Source organism: Oncorhynchus mykiss, chromosome 28, assembly GCF_013265735.2.
Source record: "Oncorhynchus mykiss isolate Arlee chromosome 28, USDA_OmykA_1.1, whole genome shotgun sequence".
Lineage (NCBI taxonomy): Eukaryota > Metazoa > Chordata > Actinopteri > Salmoniformes > Salmonidae > Oncorhynchus > Oncorhynchus mykiss.
This window is the reverse complement of record NC_048592.1, coordinates 22,914,103-22,940,290: the sequence shown is the minus strand read 5'-3', so window position 1 is coordinate 22,940,290 and position 26,188 is coordinate 22,914,103. Positions and strand designations below refer to the sequence as shown.

General features: G+C 41.1%; 2 protein-coding genes across 3 annotated transcripts; one reads left to right on the top strand and one right to left on the bottom strand.

Moving 5' to 3' along the window:
- The first annotated feature begins 725 nt into the window (after positions 1-725).
- On the top strand, positions 726-6,031 carry LOC110508754 (testicular spindle-associated protein SHCBP1L). Its single transcript, XM_021589533.2, has 10 exons — positions 726-1,492; positions 1,637-1,786; positions 3,015-3,229; positions 3,305-3,391; positions 3,478-3,696; positions 3,864-3,969; positions 4,107-4,260; positions 4,394-4,644; positions 4,812-4,931; positions 5,286-6,031. The coding sequence occupies exons 1-10, from the start codon at positions 1,106-1,108 to the stop codon at positions 5,541-5,543; spliced, it is 1,947 nt and encodes a 648-aa protein (XP_021445208.1). The 5' UTR covers positions 726-1,105; the 3' UTR covers positions 5,544-6,031.
- Positions 6,031-25,635, bottom strand: dhx9 (DEAH (Asp-Glu-Ala-His) box helicase 9). 2 transcript variants are annotated; one of them, XM_021589532.2, is made up of 28 exons: positions 25,503-25,635; positions 24,865-24,992; positions 24,621-24,761; positions 23,451-23,574; positions 23,184-23,344; positions 22,877-23,025; positions 21,467-21,513; positions 21,125-21,261; positions 20,859-20,948; positions 20,557-20,718; positions 20,305-20,382; positions 17,454-17,645; positions 17,085-17,226; positions 16,845-16,927; positions 16,487-16,643; positions 16,278-16,375; positions 15,952-16,165; positions 15,665-15,759; positions 15,496-15,569; positions 15,242-15,394; positions 9,512-9,672; positions 9,280-9,391; positions 8,972-9,133; positions 8,419-8,546; positions 7,463-7,692; positions 7,161-7,276; positions 6,801-7,001; positions 6,031-6,481 (listed from the first exon to the last, which is right to left on the bottom strand). In XM_021589532.2, the coding sequence occupies exons 1-28, from the start codon at positions 25,618-25,620 to the stop codon at positions 6,154-6,156; spliced, it is 3,981 nt and encodes a 1,326-aa protein (XP_021445207.2). In that variant the 5' UTR covers positions 25,621-25,635; the 3' UTR covers positions 6,031-6,153. The 2 variants fall into 2 exon arrangements, with proteins under 2 accessions (XP_021445207.2, XP_036822116.1); XM_036966221.1 differs by having other exon boundaries at positions 25,557-25,621.
- Positions 25,636-26,188: the final 553 nt, after the last annotated feature.

The window sequence follows — 26,188 nt, the reverse complement described above, 5'->3', positions numbered from 1 at the left end:
AGTGTTGCAAAGAAATAGCCATATCACAGACTGGCCAATAAAAATAAAAGATTAAGATGGGCAAAAGAACAGACACTGGACAGAGGAACTCAGAGCATCCCGGAGTGACCCAAAACATGTCAGTTTGTCACTTTCACAAGGTTGTAGTAATGACAGATTCAGTTACTTAAGACATTGGCTCAAATCTAGGTTTTGCATTTGGATTTCAAGAAAATGACCGAGGACACATTTTTATTTTATTTTTTACATTGCCTTGCCAACCCCAATCTGATCTGCCGAGTCTGCTTCACAAGCGTTCCCAAAAGTCTCAAAACTTTGTGTCTCTGGTTTTTATAAACTCTGTGGTATAGTTTGTTTCAGTCCTAAAAAACTGAAATTAGTTAGCATTTTCTACCTCTGGTTTGTTCAGCCATTCCTATGGGGGAAATGAATGGGGTCTTGGGATAAATGCTGTAAAATAAGGTCTGATGTTAAAAAAGGCTTAGGTGATCTTATACGTTTTTTTCCTATGAGAGAATCAGTTAGTTAACATTATGAATTATGTTTTGATTACATAAATACTTCACATTTTACAATAACATCAGCTGATGAAGACTACCTCATAGGACAAAATGTATAAAATCTCCTAAACCTGTGTTTACCACAGACCTCATTTTCGGCATTTATCCAAAAACCCTCAAAAGCTCATTAATTTCCCCATAGAGGCCATTACTATTGCTCTCTATGGAGTCCTTGGTTGAAAGACCTTGCCATCACAATCTAGCTAGCTAAACTATTTTAGCAAACCATTACATATACAATATCTCTCAATCATGAAAACAGACGGTCTAGAAGATAAATTGCAATTGAGTCACTCGGACACTTGGCTTTATCAAATAGTTCGCTTGTGAACAAACTTATTCTGTTCTTTTCTGAGAGTTTTGTGATGGCGTATGCTACTTCCGGCTGCTGCTAGTACCTCGTGACCGTTTCGCGCTCAATTTTCAAATCTGAACCAACCCAGGCTCGCGGTGCTGGGGCAAAAGTCGTTGGCCTTAGCTAACGGTAAGCAAGCGAACTAGGTTTATTTTCGAAAATAATCACGTTTATTAGCAAATCTTATACAATGGCAACTTGTGCCCCTGATCCTTTGTTTCCTCTGGAAGATTTTCATGATGAAACAGCACAGAAAGCAAGCAAGGAACATTTTAAAATACCTGTCTCAAGTGAGATGGCCCATGAAAAGGCCCAGTCTCATACCAGTACTATTCCGAACAGTGAGGTGCCAAGCTATGATGATGGTTCAACATCATTCTCTGCTGCTGACGCTCCTCAAATCGTAAGGAATAAAGTCCCTATGAGAAGGAAACTTCTGGCGCCAAATCCTGACAGCGAAGAGCCATTTGATGCTAAAGAGGCCCAAGTCTTGCCACAAATCTTCATCTCCAACAAGACATACACCTACGATGAACGTGTTGCTCTCTTTTGCGATCATATTATTGGCCAGTGTTCTGTAAGTGGCTAGATCTAGCTAGCTAGTAATACCGTTCACTTACCTTAGCTACCCAGTTAGCTAATTAATGAATCAACTGACCGACAACCCAACAATGTTCACAGTCAAGTACGCTAACACATGTTTTATTTGCATGTTTAACAGGCAGAGGATGCAGATGAAGCTATAAGTTTCTACATAATAGAAAAACTTGCCAGCAAACGCACTTGGACTGCAGTGTGGAAAACTTCCCCAGAAGTCCTGTTGGTAAACTGCGATATTGGGGACCTGCCATTCGTGGGTGTGCTTGTCGACGTAAGTTACATAATTTAATTACGGCCCTTGCTATACGGAATTCACTGGGACGTTCCAGTCCCTACCCCATTTAACTTAAACATTAAAATGATTACGATAATTTAAGGGTTAAGGCAAAGATGTTTATAACTAACCCAAGATAGACCACAGCTGGTCGTTTCCAAAGGGAACAAATGAGTCTTAATGGGCAGAACCAAGCACGAGCTAGCGAGATCCTATTGGCGCGTTGTAGCATATATTTGCATATTTCCGTTAGGGACCGCCTACTCTGAAGTGCGCGTACGGAGTAACTCAACTCGCCCCTGCCCTCCTAAACAACTTTTTTTTCTTTTTTTTTTTACTTTGGCAAAGGCTATAATCTGCTCAACGTAGTCCAATCGTTTCGTAACAAATTCAAGTTTTGGGTACAGAAACCCGTATTGAGATCAAATGTTTCATCGATGAGAAATGTTGCATAATGTCGGCTAAAATCCATTTCGCTCCATCTTCTCCCACTGGGCTACCTCTCGTTACCATATTTGGTAGTGAGTGGAAACGACAACCGGATGCTTCATATAAGGGTTAGGGTTTAGACTGTCCCAGATATCACTACCCTTTAATTACTGACATTACTAGCTAGTAGTTTTGTTGTTACATCCAGATTAAATTTCAAATATTTAGATACAGGTGGCTCAGCATATAAATATGAATATAATGGCAAATGGCTGCCTGGTATTGTGATGAAATCATTTCCATGGTAATGTAGAATGTTAATTCAAATGATAACTGATGTGGCTCATGCAAAGAAATGTATTTTTTGTAATGTCAGTTGAGTTTAATCAAATCACAGCACATATTGATGGCTACACTTCCTGGTTTTACTTCTTGCTTTTCTCCTGTTGGTACACTCACAACTGCTGCTATCATTGACTTGAATGGGGACGCCTGTTCTATTCATTCCATTTCTATGTGGCTCACATTCGCTGACACTAATGAGCTTGCTCAGCAATCATTAGCTTGCTAACGCCACACTGCCACAGGCACAGTTAACATTATTTAGTTGACAGGGGCTCCCTCTAACATTGCCGTTCCAAACAAATACCGGTAGCTAGCTACATCTGTTAACAATGGCTCAAGAAGTTACCACTCAGCACCCAGGTCTTGATCACAGTACCATATCCCCAATTCTGCCATAATGGGGATGCAAAGTGTCTGACCATTATCCTAAACCTGAACTTTGGCTGTCTAGGTCAACTGTACACCATGCGAAGGAAAAAGCCTCCCTCTTCGAGTGTCCATTTCTGTGGCAGAACCATATTCCTCAAACATTGCCAACTTACCAAGAGAGTTGGTTGAAGATGTGTTGAGGGAACATGACTACTCTGTGCCAATCTTGGATGTCTACCCCATACAAGGGATGGGAGCTGATGTAGACAACATTGCAGAGTATCTGGAACATGCAAGGTGAATAACATTAGGGAACTCCTCTAATACAGTGTAAATCCAAATTCCAGATTTTGTCTTCATGCTTCCCTGCAGGTTTTTCTACGATTTTCTCTGGAGGGACTGGGATGATGAGGAGGAATGTGACGAGTACGCAGGACTCATTGAGAAACGCATACAGCTGTAAGCATACCCTCCACATTTCAGCAGAGCCAACCAAAAACAAGCCATGAATGTTCACCTGGACTATGGGGTGTATTTGTTTGCAGGTATTATGACATTCAGGATGGAACCATCCCTGGTCCAATCAGCGAGCGATACCGCAAGACCCTGGAGGAGTACCGAAGCAAACGACTGGACTTGACAAAATTCCAGACCAAAATCCGTGGGGAGGCCTTACCAGGGGAGGCTGTGGAGTGCTGGAAAAAATACTACGAAATGTCAATGCTTTGTGGGCTCCTGAAGTTCTGGGAAGACCTGCGACTCAGGTAAGATATGATCTTTTGTCCTAGCTTTTCTCAACACCCAACTACCAATGCTGACAGTGTAAAACAGCTAGTATTGCTGCTCAACTAATCTTGTTCTTTTGTCAGCAGTTCTTGTAATGAGCCGTAGTGTTGATTTAATACCAAGATATTGCTTTAAATGTCTTTAGGAGCCATGGACCCTTCTATCCAAGGATCTACAAACGCAGAAAGGGGCAGAGAACATCTGGAAGGATTGTGACACACATTGTTGCCCAGATAATGACAACAGACATGGTTGGTGTGCTGGATCTGGTGTTATTCACTGCAGTCATGTAATTGTTTTGCTGTTGCGAAAATGTTTGTTTTTAACTTGATTTATTGCAGGTTCTCAGTTATTTCAAAACGTTATCTTTATTTCATTGTGACCCTAGATCAAGAACTTCTCGGCGGACACTCTGATCCAGCAGCATGACAGTCTGTCAGCCGCTCTGGACTCCTGCTTCTCTGGGGACACGGTGGTGGTCTTCCCAGGAGAGTACCACGCAGTTGCGCTGGCATCCCTCACAGACGACATCACAATAAAGGGTAAATACGATATTACTTTTTTATATTCATTGTCATAAAATATCTGTATATCCGTTAAAGTAAAGTTAACACCTGACAAGTGATAGTTACGCATTAGTTGACCTTCATACCTCAATGGTTCTATACTCTGCAGGAGAAGGAGAAAGGAAAGAGGTGCTGTTCTACTCTGACCCATCCCATGACAACTTTGTGGCGTCCAAAGCCTCCAAGGTGATGCTCATGAACCTGACATTGGTGCAGCATGGAACCTGTGATGGCATTGTTGTGGTGGAGTCGGGACAGTTGACCCTGGACAACTGTGTGTTGAAGTGTCAAGGCACAGGAGTGTGTGTCCTGACTGGAGCCTCTCTGGTCATGAAGAACTGTGAGATATCTGGTGCAAAGGTAGAGTTGTCATTTTGAAAGATTGCCTTTGAGTTACATGGCTTATCTGATTGTTGATATAGCCATGAAATTGTGTGGATGTAAATTAAGGGGCCACATGCAAAATAAAACAAAGTTCTCTCCAGACATACTAGGAAAATGAGCACAGATTTACTTAACCTTCTCAGGGTGCAGGGGTGGAGTTGTACCCTGGCAGCATTGCAGAGCTGCATCGGAATGAAATCCATCACTGCAGCAACCAGCTGGCGAAAGACTCGAAAGGTTCACAGGGTGGAATCAATCTCAAGGTATAGTATACAGTACTTCCAGTTACAGCATTATGGCTGTTCCATGTGAGTGGAAAATGTATCATACAAATGTACAGGTGGAAATGCCACTAAATTCCAGTGAGGTGACGTATTGGGGATTCTGGGGAAGGAATCAACTTAAGCCTTTAAATCAAGGAGGAACCCTAGATTGTCAGCAGCATGATGAATACATCTGTGATATCAGTGCTATTGTAAGTACGTGTAATAAATGTGGCACAGTGAAGCAGAGCCTGAGACCTAATTAAATAGGTGGCTGTTAGCTTCACTGTTATGTTGGTGACAACTAAAGTAGAAAACCAAGGATAGATCAGTGACAATTTTTTCTATTCACAGGTTCTCCCTCAGCCCCAGCTGAAGCTGACCGACAATCACATTCATGATAACCACGGGTATGGCGTGACCATTCTTGTTCCTGACAATCTGTACAAAGCGAGTGAGGACCTGGAGCAGACAGCCAGTGGGGACAAGAACGAGACAGATTATCTTTCCAAGGCCCTGCAGAAACTCAGTTTGGAGATCACCACAAACAAACTGGAGTCAAACACCAAGGGCGATATAGGATTGCTGCGCAAAATGTGGGTGAATTCCTGAGTCTAGGATTGCAGCATAAATGTGTTGTACACAATAGTTAAAACAATTTAAGTAACCAGACTGACAATTTTATTGGATGTAGCTGTTGCTCAGTATATTACCATGTAACATACGTTATTACTTTAGGTAGATTGATTTGTTTCAAGTGTTAGATTATATTTCTGTTCGTATCCATTTCAGAGAAAGATCCCAGCTTTTGTACGCACTAGCCCTATAAACAAAAGTGCACTTTTTGAACATTTCAATAAAATGTGTTATTCAAAATGAATTGTGCCTTTACAGACGAACTGCTAAGAAAATCTGGCAGTGTTGGAAAAAATGTAATTTATTACTTAGTAATGGCAGGAAACATACTTGAGTTGTATATAACTGACAAAATTAGGCTCATGGCATGAAATACTTTTGGAATTTTCCATTAGCCAAACTAACAAATTATTTTTTTTTATGCTTAATACCAGGGGAAAACCTTGATTTTGGGGGGGGGGGGGGGGGGGGTGTCACAAAAGGCTAAACTAAAATATCCTTACATAGAACCACTTCTAACATTACAGCCAAAAACACTCAAACGTCATGTAATGAACAACATCTAAAAAGCTAACCTTCAAATGCCCTAATATCCCTGGCCCCCTCCATAACCACCCCCACCCCTGTTCCCCCCTCCATAACCACCCCTGTTCCCCCCACCCCTGTTCCCCCCTCCATAACCACCACCACCTCTGTAACCTCCACCCCCGCCTCTGTAACCTCCACCACCGCCTCTGTAACCTCCACCACCGCCCCTGTATCCGCCGCCGCCCTGGTATCCTCCACCGCCCTGGTATCCTCCACCGCCTCTGTAACCTCCTCCCCTGTATCCTCCACCGCCTCCTCCCTGGTATCCTCCACCGCCTCCTCCGTCAAACCTGCCCATCTTGGGAGGACGTGGACCATCTCCAAAACTGATAAGGACAAGACATGTAAACCAGCTGTATTTGGTATTCAAAACACAATGCTGTCCTATTACCCAGTGGAGTGGATTACTGTGCACAAAGGTCAATAATCTACACAGAGTAAACTAATCCATTATTACCACTACATGACTTCACTACTACAAGTATGTAAGGTATGTCATGTTTGTTGATGTTTAGCAAACTGGCTGCTTGGGCTCTGGTCAAAAGCAGTGCACTATGTAGGCAATAGGGTGCCATTTGGGATGCATCCTAAATGTTCCTACCCCCCCCCCCAGAGCTGAGATGTCTAATCATGTGTTTATCTTACCGTTTATTGTTGACCATGAGGTTAAGCCCAGCTGCGGAGGGCTTGGAGATTTGACGGATGATGTTGAGCATGCGCTCGTTTGTGGGATCCAGCTGTTTGATGTACTCAGGGTCTTTGGTGACTTCTACAACAAGTGCCTCCATTCCAGCCCTCAAAGCAGCTATGCAGCCAGCCACGTTATGCGGTATCTTCAGTTTGATCCTGTGAATACAAACACTGGTTTTATCAGCTTGATCTCACGATTTTCATGTTCAATCTAACCCCCTTTTTTAGAAGTGTAGGTATATAGGCAGAAAAAATAAATATATATATATATATATACACTATTGCACCACTTTAAAAGATAGTAGCTACACTCGCCAATCATCCAGTTCAATGATTTCCCCGTTTGATGTGATTTTCTTGGAGGCAAACAAGATCAGCTGGAGTGGGCTGACTAGTGTCATTCCTTTGGCTGAGATGGCTCGAGTCCGGATCTGGTGAAAAAAAAACACAAAAAAACATTTGGTTGCTTGCAGCTTGTAGACCAATTTGATGATTTTTTAAAAATATATCTGAACATTGACCCTTTTAGCTCAAAAAAAAAAAAAAGGGTAAACAACCTATGATACACCAGTATATTCATATTATGTAGTTATTGACCTCTAAATTTGAGATCCTACCTTTTCGCTAAAGACGAAGAACGGTGATGGGTAGGTCATGTCCTGGCTGCTGAAGGGGCAGTTGACGGAGCATTTGTGGATGAGGGCATTGCGCCCCTCAGTGGTGAGAATCTTCCTCTTCTCCTTGTGGTAGCACACGTTGGGATAGGAGCCGTATGTCAGGAGAGAGACGACCACGTCAAGGTTGTTGTCGGGTCCAACGTTATTGAACATCTGTGTCATCAAGCACTCTAATGAAAATATCAAAAACATTTTAAAACAATTTCAGACGTGATTGTATATTATGCCAACACTGCAATACTATTGGGTTGTTCACATGGTGTGTCTCTCAAATGGCACCCTATTCCAGTGGTGGAAAAAGTACCCAATTGTCATAGAAAATGACTCAATTAAAAGTCACACAGTAAAATACTACTTGAGTAAAAGTATTTGGTTTTAAATATACTTAAGTATCAAAAGTAAAATGTAATTGCTAAAATATACACTTAAGTATCAAAAGTACTGTATAAATAATTTTAATTCCGTAGATTAAGCAAACAATTTGGCACAACTTGGATAGCCAGGGTCACACTCCAACACTCAGACATAATTTACAAACAAAGCATGTGTTTTTATTGAGTCCCCCAGATCAGAGGCAGTAGAGATGACCAAAGATGTTCTCTTAAGTGCGTGAATTGGGCCAGTTTCCTGTCTTAGTATTTTTGGGTGTCAGGGAAACAGTATGGAGTAAAAAGTACTATATTTTCTTAAGGAATGTAGTGGAGTAAAAGTATTCAAAAATATAAATGGTAAAGTACAGATACCCCAAAAAACTACTTAAGTAGCACTTTAAAGTATTTTTACTTAAGTACTTTACACCACTGCCCTATTCCCAATAATGTGCACTACTTTTGACCAGGTGGTGCACTATAGGGGAAATGGTGTCATTTGAGACACAGAAGAAAAAAAAAATCTACCCTCAGGGAAGCCAGAGTTGATGAGGATCTCCTTCAGCTGCACTTTTGCCTCCCAGGTCATCCTCAGTGTGGACATGTTGAGCCTCTTGTGTTCACAGAATCTGGACTCTGCATCCTCACCTCCCATTCTACAATACAAAAAGACAAGTTAACAAGCTGTCACAACCTTGTCCCAAACAAAAATGGGTCATTCAGCTGACACCTCTTCCTACTGCAATGAATGGCATTACGGTGTTCTGTCTGCAATTGTATCAGCCACAATTATCAGTTGCATCTGTTTAATTGTAATCCATGAGAAAGGATTGTTTGTTTGTAATTATATATTTTTTTGTAACCATCATTTAACTTGGCAAGTCAGTTAAGAACAAATGTTATTTTCAATGACAAGGGTTAACTGCCTTGTTCAGGGGCATAACGACAGGTATTTATTTACCTTGTCAGCTCGAGGATTCGATCTTGCAACCTTTTGGTTACTGGCCCAACACTCTAACCACTAGACTACCTGCCGCCCCTAGATGTACATGTTGCATGTTTCTATGAAGCCTGGACTCACCTCACATCGTCCCAAGCCTGGAAGACTGACAGGAGGGCCACGTGGTCTGAGAAGCGGGTGCCAGCAAAGTTGCGGTGCACATAGCCCAAGCGCTTGCCATCATTGATGAAGGGCTCTGGGAAGCAGGAGGCTGCTGAGATCGTGCACACCGCATCTCCAACACTAGAAAGCAGAGCAAAGAAAGCACCAACTATTTAAACAATTTCTAGTTGGAAATATGAAACTGTGTATAGAGATGAGTCAATATGGATAGTCATTTAGGGAAGGGTTTTACAAAATGCATGCATGAATTCTGATGCAGCACTCACTTGAATATGCAGCCCATAATCATCATCTTCCCCAGACGCGGCTCGATTGGAAGCTTTGCAAGGATCCGACCAAGCGGAGTCAACTCGTCATTTGTGTCCAAAGCATCCAGTTCTAGTGAAATATATCAAGGAATTGTAAATGCCAACCCTATTCAAGGTGGTTGTTCTAATGTTTACTAGAACACTAGAGGACAAAACAAATCCTTTAAGGTCAAAGCTAAAAACGACTCACCTCTCAGTGTGTGTTCTGCCTCTATAACCGCGTCCAGGGGAGGGGGCTCGATGGCCTTGGAAAGGAAATGGCCAATGGCTCCTAGTCTCAGCAGCTTGATGCTCAGGGCTACCTCGTGGAGAGGAGTACGGAATATCTCAGGGGTCATATGGGTCTCCAGTCTGGGATGAAGAAAAGGGTAGAAACAGAAGCACACATTCATCACTTGTGTAATTCAAATCAAACTCAATTTTGACATAAAAGGGTAAGAGTGAAAAAACAGAGTTTATATTCATATAGCATCTCAGAGTAGTAGTGCTGATCTAAGACCAGTTTTGCAGAATTCATAAAATTACACGGACACAGGAACCTGATCCGAGATCAGCACTCGGCTTTTTGAATATGGGTACAGAAGTTTGGCATCTCTTCAATGCTAATGAGGGTTGAGATCAGGGCCCAGTTGCATAAAACATCTAAAGTTAATTTTCCCCTTAAATTAAGTGAAAAAGTTAAAGCTAGAATACTAATTGAAACAAACCATCACATCGCCTGTGTTTTGGTAAAAAAGCTGAGGGATGGGCCTGGAGAAATGGAAACACACTCAAATTCATGGACAGAGCTATGGATGCATGTACTGACCGTACATGATATGAACATAGTTTTAACCATGTTTTGAGACTATACAGTTTGAGTGACCACATGTCCCGAATTGTGCGGTTGAGTACCACATTTTGGCCCATTGTCCCGTAAACCAAACAATTATGTCATGCATTTTTTAAAAATTGAACACGAGTAATTTAAAAACAAAAAGGTACATTAGTGCCGTACTTCAGTCAGACATTCCGAGCTGTTTCTTGCAGTTCTGTTGTGCTTATGTAAAGACAGTGCCTTTGGAAAGTATTCAGACCCCTTGACTTTTTCCACATTTTTGTTATGTTTCAGCCGTATTATAAAATTGATTAAATAAATTAATTTCCTCAGCAATCTACTCACAATACAGCATAATGACAAAGCGAAAACAGGTTTCGAAACAATTTTCATGATATTGCTTTGTGCACGGACTTTACTGAACTCTGGAGAAAACTAACATTGTCGCTGGGTGAGTACATCTGACAATGTGCTCTCCCGTCCATTAGACATTTTGTCTGCAGGAACTCGCTACACTCGTCCAAGTGCCGATGTATTTGTGGCATGTGAACAGTACGAATGTGTCACTACCAAAGTCTAATGGTTTTAAATGACTGTTTGGTTATTCTTCTTTTGTTGATATCAGGTAACGTGCAACCTAACCCTGGCCCTGATATGCAATGTCTCCAAACCACCTCTGATTTTAAATCAAGATCTGGTTTTGGTATTTTTCATTTAAATATACGCAGCCTGTTGTCAAAAAATTGATGGGGTTAGGATTTGGGCTAAATCAACTGATGCTGATGTAATTGTGTTTTCTGCAACCTGGCTCAGCAAGTCTGTTTTTGATAAGGATATTTTCACAAGTGGTTACAATGTTTATCGCACTGATCGAGTTAAGGTGGGGGTGTGGCTATATATGTAAAAACTAAATTCCCTGTAAGTGTGACAAAGTCTGAAACTATTTGTAAACAGTTGGAATTTCTTGCTTTGAATATTGAGGTTTCAAAGTGTCTCTCTATAACTGTGATTATCTGTTATAGACCCCCCTCTGCTCTCGCTGATGCATTTTATTCTTTGACGCACCTCATGTCTAAACTTCTTTACAGTGAAATGATCTCAACTGGTGTTGGTTAAAGCCGGTGTCTGATGATTTTAAAATGTTTTGTAATTCTATGAATCTTACCCAGTTGATTAACTCACCCACTCGCCCAAATCTTAAATGTCCAGATAAATCTACCCTGATTGATTTGATATTGACAAATGTTCCACATAAATATTCTGCGGTTGGTGTTTTTTGTAACGATTTAAGTGACCATTGTGCTGTTGTTGCTGTTAGAAATACTAAGGTTCCTAAGACAAACCCACGTTTTATTTGTAAGAGAAATTTGAAGTGTTTTAATGAGCAGGCTTTCTTTCATGATTTGTTTTATTTTGACTAGAGCAAGACTGAGCTTATTCCTGATGTGGAAACTGCCTGGAAATTCTTTCATTATGTTTTTTTCCAAAAAGCAAACAAACATGCCCCATTCCGCAGGTTCAGGGTTAAAGGGAAGGATAATCCATGGTTTTCTTCTGAGCTGTCTTGTATTATTCACGACCGTAATCTAGTCTGGGCTAAAGCAAGGAAATCATGTTCTGATGCTGATTGGCTTATTTTTAGGCAGTTAAGAAACAAGTGTTCTTTTCTTCTCAGGAAGGCCAAGTCTGAATATTTTATGTCTGTTACCACTGATAACCTGAATGACCCTAGAAAGTTTTGGAAGGCTATTAAGTCGATGTCTGGTAACAGTAATGTTAATGAATTACCGTCATGTGTTTTGAAGGACTCTGTTGCTGTATATGGCAAAACTGAAATGCTGAATTGTTTCAATGAGCACTTTGTATCATCTGGTAGGCTGTTTGATTCAGTGTCCTCTGTCTCTGTACAACCAACCCTGTGTGGATGAACCAGTGAGAGCTGGTCAAACTTTTTGCCATTCTCAGTGAAGGAGGTACATAAAGCCCTGAAATCCTTAGATCAGAGAAAGCCTGCAGGTCCTGATCTTTTGGATCCCTGCTTTTTAAATCTGGCAGCTGATTTCATAGCTGAACCACTTACATATCTGTTCAATCTAACCCCGGAATGTAATGAAATTTGTCCTACCACTTTTAAAAGGGGAGATCCAACTCTTTAAAATAATTATAGGCCAATCTCAAAGCTGTCACCCCCAGTGAAAATACTTGAAACCCTTGAGTGAACAGCTAAAATAGTTATTTACTAACTCTATTTTATCAATGTACCAGGCTTCAGGAAGAAGCATAGCACAATTACAGCAGCCATGAAGGTTTTAAATTATATCACCGAAGCCCTTGACAAAAAACAGCACTGTCTCACTTTTTATTGATCTCTCTAAGGCTTTTGATACAGTTGATCATGCTATACTAAAAGGCAGAGTTTGTCAAGTGTAGGTCTTTCAGAGCATGCAGTTGCATGGTTTGCTAACCATCTGTCTGATAGAACTCAGTGCACTCAATTTGATGGGCTTATGTCTGTTAAATTGTCTGTCTTTAATGATGTGCCCCAAGGCTCTGTACTTGGTCCTCTCCTATTCACTATTTATATAAATGATTTAGACAAATTTCCAAAATGCAAAACTTCATTTTTATGCTGATGATACTGTTATTTACTGTTGTGCCTCGTCTCTTACAAAAGCTTTCCAGAACTTGCAAACTGCTTTTTATACTATTCAACATACCATGTGTCAATTGAAGCTTATCCTCAATACTGACAAAACTAAACTAATGGTGTTTTCTAAAGCAAGAAGAAATAGACCTCTGAAACTTTTACCTATTACTACCCGCCAGGGCAAGGAAATTGAGGTTGTAACCTCATACATATCTTGGAATTTTAATTGCATATTCAACAACTTACAAAACAATTGAAGCTGAAGGAGGCTAGTATCAGCTACATTTATGCCTTTACTAGACTATGGGGATATTTTATATATGAATGCTTCCGCTCAGTGTTTGAGATCAATTGACACCCTTTACCATGGCACTTTGAGATGTATTTTAAAACTGCAAAACCCTTACACACCACTGCACTTTGTATACCAGGGTTGGCTGTCCTTCTCTCGTCACTCGTAGGCTCAGGCACTTGTATACTTTTATTTACAAAGCCATTTTGGGTTTACTACCTTTTTATTTGGGCATTTTTATTGTTCAGAAATGTGGTGGGTACGCTCTTCGTTCGCTGGACTTTATCCTGCTAACTGTTCCAAATGTCCGAACTGAATTTGGTAAAAGGGCTTTTATGTACTCTGCGCCATCGTCTTGGAACGCCTTAAAAAACTACTTTTAAACTCGAAGAACTTGTCCCGATTGGTATTTTTAAATCACTGATGAATAATCTTGAGACTGATTCCCTGACCTGTCAATGTTTTTAATTTGCTGTTTTTGATTTGGTTATACTCTTGTGAATTCTATGGTTTTTACTAGATTACTTGTAGTTTTTCATGATGTTTGTCTGTAATTTTTGTAATGGCTTGGTGTTGCATATCTTGGCCAGGACGCTCTTGAAAAAGAGATTTTAAATCTCAATGAGCCCTTCCTGGTTAAATAAAGTAAAAAAAAAAAAAAGGTTCTTAGATATTGATGCTAATAATTATTCTTAAATTTTTTTGGGGAAAATACCTTTTTACATAAGTGTTCAGACCCTTTGCTATGAGACTCAAAATGGAGCTTTGGTGCATCCTGTTTCCATTGATCATCCTTGAGGTGTTTCTACAACTTGATTGGTGTCCACATGTGGTAAATTCAATTGATTGGCCATGATTTGCAAAGGCACACACCTGTCTAAGGTCCCACAGTTGACAATGCATGTCAGATAAAAACCAAGCCATGAGGTCGAAGGAATTGACCATAGATCTCCGAGATGGAGAAGGGTACAAAAAAATGTCTGCAGTTTTGAAGGTCCAAGAACACAGTGGCCTCCATCATTCTTAAATTAAAAAAGTTTAGACCCACCAAGACTCCTCCTAGAGTTGACCAAGAACCCGATGGTCACTATGACAGAGCTCTAAAGTTCCTCTGTGGAGATGGGAGAACCTTCCAGAAGGACAACCATTCCTGCAGCTCTGCACCAATCAGGCATTTATGGTAGAGTGGCCAGACGGAAGCCACTCCTCAGTAAGGCACATGACAGCCTGCTTGGAGTTTGCCAACAGGCACCTAAAGACTCTCAGACCATGAGAAACAAGATTCTCTGGTCTGATGAAACCAAGATTGAACTCTTTGGCCAGAATGCCAAGCGTCATGTCTGATGGAAATCTGGCAAAATCCCTACGGTGAAGCATGGTGGTGGCAGCATCATGATGTGGGGATGTTTTTCCAGCAGCAGGGCCTGGGAGACTAGTCAGGAACGAGGGAAAGATGAACAGAGCAAAGTACAGAGAGATCCTTGATGAAAACCTGACCCAGAGCGCTCAGGACCTCCGACTGGGACGAAGGTTCACCTTCCAACAGGACAATGACCCTAAGCACAAAGCCAAGACAATGCAGGAGTGGATTCGGGACAAGTGTCTGAATGTCCTTGAGTGGCCCAGCCAGAGCCCGGACTTGAACCCAATCAAACATCTCTGGAGAGACCTGAAAATAGCGGTGCGGCGTCACTCCCTATCCAACCTGACAGAGCTTGAGAGGATCTGCTGAGAAGAATGAGAGAAACTCCTCAAATACAAAAATCAATTACAGGTGTGCCAAGCTTGTAGCTTCATAACCAAGAAGACTCAAGCAAACACACATAGAAAAGTGAGTTATAGATTTGTCATTCTCATTGAAAGCAAGTCTAAGAAGCGGTAGATATGTTCTGTGTGAAATATTTATTTGTTTCCCGTTCTTAAGGTTTGTTCTTGCGTCTTTTACTTTCAGTTTTGTACACCAGCTTCAAACAGCTGAAAATACTAGATTTTTGGTTTTGGAAAATATATTTCACAGCGGTTTTATACAATGATTCTCTACACTTGTTAAGTCACTGACTGAAATTAGGCTAAATATTGGCATTTTAGCAACCAGGAAATGGCAGAGCGATTTCTGCATATTGCACCTTTAAGATGTTTTATGCAACGGGTCCCAGAGACTTACTTGTCGAAGCGTGCTCTGCTACACAGATGAAAGCAGAAGCCAGCCCGGACGCGGCCGGCACGACCCTTCCTCTGCTCCAGGTTGGTCTTGGAGCCCCAGACTGTGGCGTAGTTGGTCATGTTGTTGTGAGATGTGAACAGTTTCACTTTCTGCCTTAGAGAAAACACAAAATAATTGGGGGTCATTAGTAGCTACACTCCCATGCAATGATAATTTAATAATTTAAAGTACAGTATATCAAGTGAGAAACTTACTTGCAAGAGTCGATGACATATACTACATCATTGATAGTAATACTGGTCTCTGCAATGTTTGTTGACAAGATCACCTGAAAAGGATAAAATATAAATAACAAAAATAACAATAACAGATAAATCATTATAAACCTTTACAGGAAAAACCCTGAGACCCTGCCTGACTGACCTTGGTGATGTTTTCAGGCACAGGCTCAAATACCCTCCTCTGTTCCTCTCTGGGGATCTGAGAGTGGAGAGGCAGAATCAGGTACCGTTGACTCCCTGGGTGAAACAAAATTAATAACAAGTCAATTCACTGGTGTCATTACAATTACAATCAACAGCATTTCTATGGCAGAAACTTGGGTGATATGGGGCTAAAATGAAAACAATGCATTTGTTGACATCAATCCAAATACTTTGACCAACAGTTTTTCTATGGGAGAACCACTGATTAGTATTGAGACCACACACCAAAGTGTGGGTTCATCTCCAGGTGTTTCTGCATGGAGTAGATGAGGTTCCAGCCGGGCAGGAAGACGAGCACAGCCCCGGCCACCTGGAGGGTCTCGATGTACTTCAGCAGGGCCTCCACCAGCTCAAAGGGAGTCTCCTTCTCATTCATCTGGGCCATAGAGCGCTTAGTCTCTGGGGTGTACTCTGGCCCACATATCACATTACAGTTGGCCTATGACAAACAAGAGGAAGAAACATACACATAGAACACACTTCCATAGAACAAACAGTGGTTAAATGAAATGGTTCTCTGTGCTTATGACCGACAAAGTACTATTCCATACCTCTTCATCTCCTCCTTCCTCATCCTTGTCCTTCCTCTTTCTATCACTCGGAGGTGGAATGAAATGTGTCATCTGAATACAATCTTCCAAAAAGTACTCTGGAAAAGATACAACCATTCATAGCTATACATTACAAGCCCATAAACTGGAAGATATGAAGGTTAGATGATTTAAGAAAGTTTGCGAGCTCCATTTGACTGAGCTCTTACCTTGTACTGGGAATGTGCGGCCGAACACCTCGATGACAGGGCAGTTGAAGAAGTACTCTCTAAACATGGTGGTGTCGATGGTGGCAGACATGAGGATGATGCGGACCTCTGGGTAGGTGTGGACCACGTCCCTCAGCACCACCATGAGGAAGTCAGTCTGGGAAGAGCAAAAAAGTAATCATTACTTACTTTAGTACACCGAGGGCTGATTTCCCAGACACAGAATAAGCCTAGTCCTGGACTACAAACCATTCACAATTGAGACTCTCCATTGAGAGTACTTTTTAGTCCAGAACTAGGCTCAATCGGTACCCCTAAGGATTACAATTAGTTGGGGGGGGCCATCAGACATACGTACATTGATGTCTCTCTCGTGGATTTCATCCACAATCACATGGCTGATCCCGCGAATACCTGCTTCCAGCTTCCGCAGTAACACACCTGGAAATAGAGAAATACACCAAATTATGCTATATAGTATTCATATAATTCCATGTACCTTCTGCTATTCTTAACCTGAACTATTCTCAACCCCAGTTGTATTAACTACATAAAACACCTAAATTATGAATAACAAATGAAAATAAGAGACCCTTACCAACAGTGCAGAACATGATGCTGGCATGGGGTCGTGGGAGGATGGATTCAAAGCGGACGCTGTACCCACAGCTCTTACCGACATCCTCTCCTCTCTCGTAGGAAACACGCTCTGCCACAGACACTGCACTGATACGCCGGGGCTGACAAAGATGGGAAGGGGTGACCGTGAAATAGCAGCCATTCAGATATCTGCACTTTAATATTCTATTTATCTTGTATGTAACAGTCCTAGGCCTGTGTTTGTCTGTAATGTCTTAATGTTTACACAATGCCACAAACAACATTTCCCAATTGGACAACAAAGGCATTATTCCATCACAAGCAAGGAAAATATTCAAATACATGAATATTTAATTTCGAGTCTTACCTGGGTTACAATAATGTTACACTCGGACGCCCTCCCACTCTTGATGAACTGATCCAGGATGTACTGAGGAACCTGGGTGGTTTTGCCACAGCCGGTCGCCCCTCGAATGATCACCACTGAGCTGCCCTGAACGGCAGTCATTATCTCCTCCTCAAATTTCTTCACTGGAAGCCCGTCTCGCTCCCCAATGACCTAGGAGACACGTTTTTGCATGACAGTCAGACACAACACAGTCCCATGCAAAATTCTGATATTTTGCATAGCAATATACGATTGTCCAATTTGTCACAAAAATGTGCCGATGTGGGAAAGGTTTGTTGATATGTGGCTTGATTGAACCATACGCAAAACATTTTGAAATCGTGAGCCCTCTTTTTGTACAGCGGTGGGGGGTCAGTTTTATGTGATAATATTGCGATGATTTGACTGTTTGTGGAAAAAGTGTGGTGATTGGTCAAATTTGCAAGCTCTCACATAATATGCGGGGAATAGTTGATTTGGCACACAAAAACATGTGATCACAGAAACCAGGAATCCTGGAGGGACTGATAATAGGACATAATTTAACACTAACTCAAGATAATTGAGTGATTCCTCACGAAGCCAGACCAAAAAAATCCAAAATGTTTCTGATTTGATCCATAGAATGGTAATTTGAAGGAAGATATATTTTACAATTGATCTAAAAGCATATTAATACATTATTCATTGAAGTTGGAATATTTGTGACATTTTGGCCTTGCACAGGCCGCCTCCTCTAAGACTATTGGCATATCAAAGTACCAGAGCAGGATCTCTGATAGTTTTAATGTTATCGCCAATTGTATACAGAGAAACTGGCATAGTAGGCAATGTAACCAATCACACCCCTCATATTACTTGTATCAGTCTACATCCTGCAAATCACCAGCAATGGGTGACCATTTTGAATCCATTTTCACATTGGTAATGTTTACTAATTGGATCATAACTCTAAAAGTATCAGAGATCCCACTCTGGAACTTTGATATGCTCAAGAATATATTGAAAAATTAGCCCAATCAGAAATGGTATATTTTCAATATTCACGTTTTATTTTTCAATATTCATAAATTAAAGCTGCAACAGGTACAGGCTTGTGTGCTTAGGGTCTTTGCCCTGTTGGAAGGTGGACCTTCGTCCCAGTCGGAGGTCCTGAGCGCTCTGGAGCCAGTTTTCATCAAGGATGTACTTTGCTCCATTCATTTTTCCCTCAATCCTGATTAGTCTCCCAGTCCCAGGCCGCTGAAATAAATCCCCACATCATGATACTGCCACAACCATGCTTCACCATAGGGATGGTGCCATGTTCCTTCCAGATGTGACGCTTGGCATTCAGGCCAAAGAGTTCAATCCTGGTTTCATCAGACCAGAGAATCTGGTTTCTCATGGTCTGAGAATCTTCAGGTGCCTTTTGGCAAACAGCAAGCGGGCTGTCATATGCCTTTTTCTGAGTAGTGGCTTCCGTCTGGCCACTCTACCATAAAGGCCTGACTGGTGGAGTGCTGCAGGAATGGTTGTCCTCCTGGAAGGTTCTCCCATCGCCACAGAGGAACTCTGTCAGAATGACCATCGGGTTCTTGGTCACATCCCTTACCAAGGCCCTTCTCCCCGACTACTCAGTTTGGCCGGGTGACCAGCTCTAGGAAGAGTCTTGGTGCTTACAAACTTCTTCCATTTAAGAATGATGGAGGCTACTGTGTTCCTGGGGACATTCAATGCTTGCCATTTTTTTTTAACTCCTCCCCAGATCTGTGCCTCAACACAATCCTGTCTCGGAGTTCTACGGACAATTCCTTCAACTTCATGGCTTGGTTTTTGCTTTGACGTGCACTGTCAACTGTGGGACCTTCTATTGATAGGTGTGTGAATTTACCACAGGTGGACACCAACAAAGTTGTAGAAACATTAAGGATGATCAATGACAACAGGATGCACCTGAGCTCAATTTTGAGTATCATAGCAAAGAGTCCAAATACTTATGTAAATAAGGTATATTTTTTATAAATGTGTAAACATTTCTAAAAACCTATTTTCACTTGGTCATTATGGGGTAGTGTGTGTAGATTGCCAAGGATTTTTATTTATTTAATTCATTTTAGAATAAGGCTGTAACGTAACAAAATGTGGGAAAAGTAAAGGAGTCTGAATACCTATCTTTTTGGGCGACCCGGCCAAATTCATATAGATATGTGATTTGTGGATCTGTCATCTGGTTGAAAGCCAATCTAAGAAGTGGTAGATCTGTTCTATGTGCGCTCTCTCCCATTCATAAGTTTAGTTTTTGCATCTTTTTCTTTCGAATTTGTACACCAGCTTCAAACAAGCCAAAAATACAATATTTTTGGTTATTGAAAAGACATTTCACCAGTTTAGATGGTACAATGATTCTCTACAATATATTGCTTGTTTTGTCACAAACTAAAATTGTGCGAACTATTAGCATTTTAGCAACCAGGAAATGGCAGAGCGATTTGGGCATTTTGCACCTTTAAATGCTAATTGTTTTTTGTAAATCTAAATACTAATATTACAGGGCAAGCGGTAAAGCTTCATATGACAACAATTTTTGCTTTGTAGCACCTACATATATGAAACATTATGGAGTCTTAAAGGAGGCCTGGGTACAGCCAAAATGTACAAATATTCAAAATTCAATTAATTATTTCTCAATTATGCTTTAAGATACAAATATCAAATACGTGTCAACAACTCTACTTCCAAAGAGCCATTTCTAAGGATAAAATGTGAAAATCCCCCAAAACAGGGTGTGTCTTTGTCCCGTTTTCATTAGGAATAACTTAATCGCAGTTAAGTGAGGGCAACAACATACCTTCTGTAGGCTTTGATCTTGTTCCAATTGATAAGTCAGCTCATGATGGAGGTCAGTGCTGATTTGCTCTGGGGTGCACTAGGGGGAAACGTAAATGATACTTTTAGATAGGATGGATGGCCTACCATGACAAAATAGACTGCTTTAGTTTTGAGAAAGGTCAGATTATGAAGAGAATAACAGTAGAAAACACAGATATATTGTTGCACTTCTTTTAGTAAATGTACAGCTAGAAACAAGTCTTTGACACACAAATGCTAGTGGTCCATCGTCAATATTGCTGCTGGTCCAGGGGTTCCAGTTGACTTGCGGAGGGGACCACGGCACCACCCCGGCCATGCTCTGTTTCTGGGAGGGCTCAAACACAGCCATCTTCCCTTGGACCAAAGACACTGGAGTACTTGGATCAGGTGGCTGGGGACAGGAAAAAGGTTTAACTCATAATCCTCATATTAAATGACAAAGTACTTTTCTTTGGTTTTCAGTGTGATAGGACAGACACTAATTGAAACTGTATAAAGGTTAATAAATGTAATCATATAAATTTGACTTACCGGAGGTGGAATTGCAACACCCAGTTCTTGGGCCATACTCTGCAGCTGATGTTGCAGTTCATCCACCACATTCACCTCAAAAGCTTCCAACTGTGAAGACACCAAGGTTCAACTGTAAGTTAAAAAGACTTGCTGCATACTTAGTTCGAACCTTGAGACATATAAAATAAGGTGAACAAACAAAACATACAACATTAAGACCACGTCATTAATAAATCAGTGTAATAACACCAAATATTTTATCAGCAGTAACACACGTTACATACAATTTCCCCCTCTTTCTTCTTAGTGACGCCAGAATAAGGCTCAATGACACCCAGATGGTAAAGTTGACGGACGATAGACAGCGCAGAGGACTGGGCTGCAAGCTTCTTGTTAGAGCCATGCTCGCGGGCAATTATCTCTACAAAACAAATGAAAATGTATTTCTTATTCTGAAGTCACATATTTGTTGTCTCCAGAAAGCTACTAAACTAGGTTCAGTGTTTACATTTTCTCCTGAATTTGGAAAAATCTAATATTTCTGACTCCTGTTCAAAAACGTAAACAAAGCATTTTACATCTGATAGGACAATTCAGTTTGTGTTCAATGAAAAGTTTGTACTTACTTCTGCCAAGCTGTCTTACAAATAACTGCATCTCAGCAATAAAGCTCCTGAAGTAGAAGCAAAAAAACACCATCATCCATAATGTTACTAAGCCTGATTCACTTTTTATGAAAAATCTGAATAATGTGTAACTCGTGTTTTTACAGTAGATAAAACATGTATCAATCATTGGACCAACTGACCTCTGAGCTTGAGAAGCCCATTGTCCAGTCTGATGATAACCCTTGCCCTTGGGGGAGCCAGTATGTTTTTCTGCCAGACTTCAATCAACAATCAACTTTATCACCTCAGCCACTGCCCCATCCCTAGTGGAACAAGTGACACCAGAAATCAAAACCACACAATAATCTGCCCATTCCATCCCCCATTGTGGATGCAACCATATAACAACTTTAGTGCAGCCTAAAGGATGTCACATGTCTTGACAAGGTAGGTTGTGAATTCTGGCATCACATCTCCACTACTATTCACATTCAGAATTACTGACCGAGGCCAGTTAAATTAAAATAGGATCAATATTGTACTAGTAAGGTATTGGTTGAGGTCAGAGATCATATAATTAATTATGGGATTACAGGATCTCTATGGTTGAGGTATAAATAGCTCCAAAATGACCTGAGAAAAGTTAACCGAGATCTCTCAGGTGTTAACCGCACACCCAGGAGGGCTCTGTCTCCATATAAGTCCAGCAGAAAAACATACAGTCCCCATAACTAATGTACAGGTAACTGCCAAAATAAAGGAAACACCAACATAAAGTGTCTTAATAGGGCATGGGACCACGAGTCGACAGAACAGCTTCAATGTGCCTTGGCATAGATTTTTACAAGCGTATGGAACTCTATTGGAGGGATGCGAAGCCATTCTTCCACAAGAAAATCCATAATTTGGTGTTTTGTTGATAGTGGTGAAAAACGCTGTCTCAGGCACCGCTCCAGAATCTCAAATTAAGTGTTCCATTGGGTTGAGATCCGGTGACCAAGACATACACAAACACCCTTTAAACCTCCTATGCTCCTTTGAGACGCTTCTTCCAAAGTCAATGAGATTGCTTCTTCTTGCCATGGTAGCCAAAATAATGGGCAACTGGGCATTTTTAAAACACGCATGATGGGATGTTAAATGCTTAAGTAATTCAGGAACCACACCTGTGTGGAATTACATGCTTTCAATATACTTTGTATCCCTCATTTACTCGTGTTCACTTTATTTTGGCAGTTACCTGTATGTAGGTTATTTGGTTTGTCATGAATGCTTTGGAGCAATATTCCTGATAAACTATTATATAAATTAATCTATGGAAAATCTCCTATTGGAACCAGCCTGGTCGCTGCGTTACCAGAGTTCAGGCTGGTTCCACCAGGCTAACTGATCAACTTCCAGGCCAAAATATTTTCCCATCCTCCTGACCTGTTGTGGTCAGGCCCAACTTGGCTGTATTTGTAATCAGTTTGATTCTTCTCCTTCTGGAAAAATTGGTTCAGACGGGCCTTGGCGTTCTCTAAAGTCCAGTTGCCATGGAGTCCTGCGTTCAGATCTACCTCCTCAGACTCCAGAGTCTTGATGGGGAAAATAAACACTTCAAAGGTTCAAATCAGGCATGCGTGAAGACTGAATTACTACAAATGCATTTCTTAAATTAAATATATTTCAGCATAAAGATAGCTAATAGATATGAAACAATGCCTTGTAAAAATAGTGAAATGACAGGTCCTACCGCCTGTGCCTCCTGCTCATCTCTCTTTGAGTAGTAGTCCTTTAGATTGGCCCCACGATCCCACGGAGCATTGCTGTTTGAGCCACCTCCGGAAAAATTGCCGCTACCGCCCGAATATCCCAAACCAGTGACACCTGGGACTGGCGCAGAAGGTGCATTCACTGAAGCAAAAGTTAAACGAGATGAGTTATGACGCCATGGGAATGTAGTTAACAGAACATAGACTGTGTACAGACCTACAAGCATTTGGTGAAGTCAGCCAAGTACCTTGCTCAGCTTTCACAACCAGGTGAGGAGGGATAGGTCCACTTGGAGGAAGACTTCCAAAGCCAACATTCCCTCCTTCACCCCCTCCTCCACAGTCAGGTACACTGAAGTCAGGTCCACTTGCCTATTAACAGGAAAATAATGTTTAATACCGTAATAACATGTCCATCACCAAATGTTTAATCTTGGATGATAAAAAGTATGGTTTGTTATCAATAAAATGTAAAAAATGGTGCAGAGCGTTCAATTTGGTTGCTGGGTGGCAAGGAGATCCCTTGCTCTGGTAAAAACATTGATAACTATGTGCTGTTCAAGGGATTGTTAAATAAATGTTAGAACCATGTTAATGTCAGAATTAGCTATCTACACATTTCCGACTAATCCTTTTAGCCCTATTAGAGTTATACAGCAAATAACTCCATGCTTTTCATTATCAGTAAACATCAATTGATCATGTTATTTCAGATAAGTGAGAGTCACTTAAATCAAATTTTATTGGTCACATATTTAGCAGATGCTATTGCGGGTGTAGCAAAATGCTTGTGTTCCTAGCTCACTCGGTGCAGTAATATCTAACAATTCACAAAAGACAAATCCAAAGAAAAATAATGGAGTTAAATATATAAATTATTAGGACGAGCAATGTTGGAGTGGCATTGACTAAAATACAGTAGAATAGAATACAGTATATACATATGAAATTAGTAAAGCAATATGTCAACATTATTAAAGTGCTTGGCCCCTGAACCACTCACACTTGTCAGATATAGTTCACTGTAATTTTATATCATTGAAATATCAAATTAATAGTGGCCAATATTGAGAGATATCGTGAGGCTATGCTCACGTATCTGAATTTTATATGATCAATTGATGTTTACTGATAATGAAAAGTATGTAGTTACTTGCAGTATAACTGATGATATTTAGCACTATGCGCAACTGTTTTGCATGGAATAATCAGAAATGTGTAGTTCTTACTATGCTCAAGAGGCATAATATAACCAAATAGTTCACATTTCTCTCATTAACAATCCATGGAAAACGGCAAGAAGTTGTCAATGAATTTAGCGGAGCTGTGGGTCTCCTTGTCCCCCAGCAGCCAAATGAATCGCTCTGCACTGTGACGTTTCATTGATAACCTATTTCGGTGAGATTTTTATAACTGACCCCAAGGGCTGGGACTTCTGCTGCATTCATTTCTCCAACTCGGACAAGATAATTGACAAAGTCTCTAGCAGCATTTGCCTGGGCATCCTTCTTATTGGTGGAGTTTCCCATTCCAGTGTAGTTGAATCCGTCAATACGAACCTTGGAAGAGAAATAACAAATATTTTATATATATGAACTATATGCTACTTCTGTTATTTACCGGATGCTTGCAGATAGACATATTTGAAAGAATTCAACTGACCTCACACAGAAACTTCTGTCGGTTTTTGTTTCCAGCGGCTCGAATGTCATAGCTGGGTGTTAGTTTCTTCTTCCCACACCAAGCATACAGGAAGTTCTTGATGTCCGCCATGGCGGATTTGTATTTCTCTGTTGGGATCAGAGATTCATCGATTTTATTCAGAGTAACTGACTTGTATCAACGATTCAATAACTTTGAAAACACCAGAAACCCCAAGCTCAGGATGCTAGATTAGTTAGGTCGTTTTTTCCCTTCCTAGTTAGCTAGTTGACGAACGTTAACGCCGTGATCAGCTATTATATTGGCAAGCTAAAGCTACATGACATGAGCGTGGACGCTGGCTAAATGCAATATTTTAGAGGCATTTACACGTCCTAACTGGCCGTAATGTTATTTAAAAATGCATGCACAGTTAGCTAGGTCAGACAAAACAAATAATCTAGCTATTCGGCTTGGTTTACATTAGCTGAAAGATATACACGCTGCTAATTCAGGTAGCTAGCTAACGTTAGAAGGTTAACGTTAGCTCGTTTAGAAGCTCAATCTTCAGTTCTGTACTAGCCAATGTTGCAATGAAATTATGGACATGGCCAGCTAGCTAAATACACTTCACACAACTTCCACTTTGCTTATCTTACCCACTCGACCTCCACCAGATACTTTTTCAAACGAGCCGGCTAGCAAATACAAACCATTCAGACGGCAGACATGATAGCACTGGGGGACGAGACGGTCAGGCCTGGACTTTGGGCGCATGCGTGGCTAGGACGCACTGGGGCCAAACAGCAAGCGCCCCCTGGCGCTTTTTTGGTAAACTAGAATTACAAGAATTTCCAATGAAAAACTGTGTTTGCCATGCAGCATTGCGTTGCAGAGCATTCGGTGGATTTATCGAACGTGTGCGTCAAACTGTATGCGTAGCCGGCTTGAAAGAAATGGTAGCAGAAGGTGAATGTTGAACTTTTGTTGCATACATATCTAGATGCTGCTGCATACTATTGTGCACAATGATGCGGTCGGTGTGTTAGAAGCATTACTGTTAAAATGCACAGGTGGTGGTACTTCAGGGGGTACTCTGGGTAGAGCAAAATTCAGTTGGTGTGCACTAACCCAAAAAAGGTTGGGAGCCACTGCTCTAGTCTATGGAAATCCCAGACCTAGGGCAACAGCACAACTGCACACAGTTTATGCTGGAACATTGTTCATGTGGGAGGCAACCCATCTGCATAGGGAGACTAGGCGTAGATCTGCCACTTCCATCTGTTATTGAGGCCCTCTCATCAGGCTTACAAGTATGTTCCGCATGCCCCCTTCTGTGGTTCAC

Bases quoted from the DNA above. Each gene is read 5' to 3' on its own strand.
- LOC110508754 (XM_021589533.2), top strand. From the start codon at position 1,106: ATGGCAACTTGTGCCCCTGATCCTTTGTTTCCTCTGGAAGATTTTCAT. The intron at 1,493-1,636 runs GTAAGTGGCTAG...CATGTTTAACAG, and splicing joins ATATTATTGGCCAGTGTTCT to GCAGAGGATGCAGATGAAGC. The intron at 3,697-3,863 runs GTAAGATATGAT...AAATGTCTTTAG, and splicing joins TGGGAAGACCTGCGACTCAG to GAGCCATGGACCCTTCTATC.
- dhx9 (XM_021589532.2), bottom strand. From the start codon at position 25,620: ATGCGCCCAAAGTCCAGGCCTGACCGTCTCGTCCCCCAGTGCTATCAT. The intron at 23,575-24,620 runs GTCAGTTATAAA...TCCTGTTAATAG, and splicing joins CAGAAGTCCCAGCCCTTGGG to GCAAGTGGACCTGACTTCAG. The intron at 16,376-16,486 runs GTAAGAGCTCAG...TATCTTTTCCAG, and splicing joins CCGCACATTCCCAGTACAAG to AGTACTTTTTGGAAGATTGT.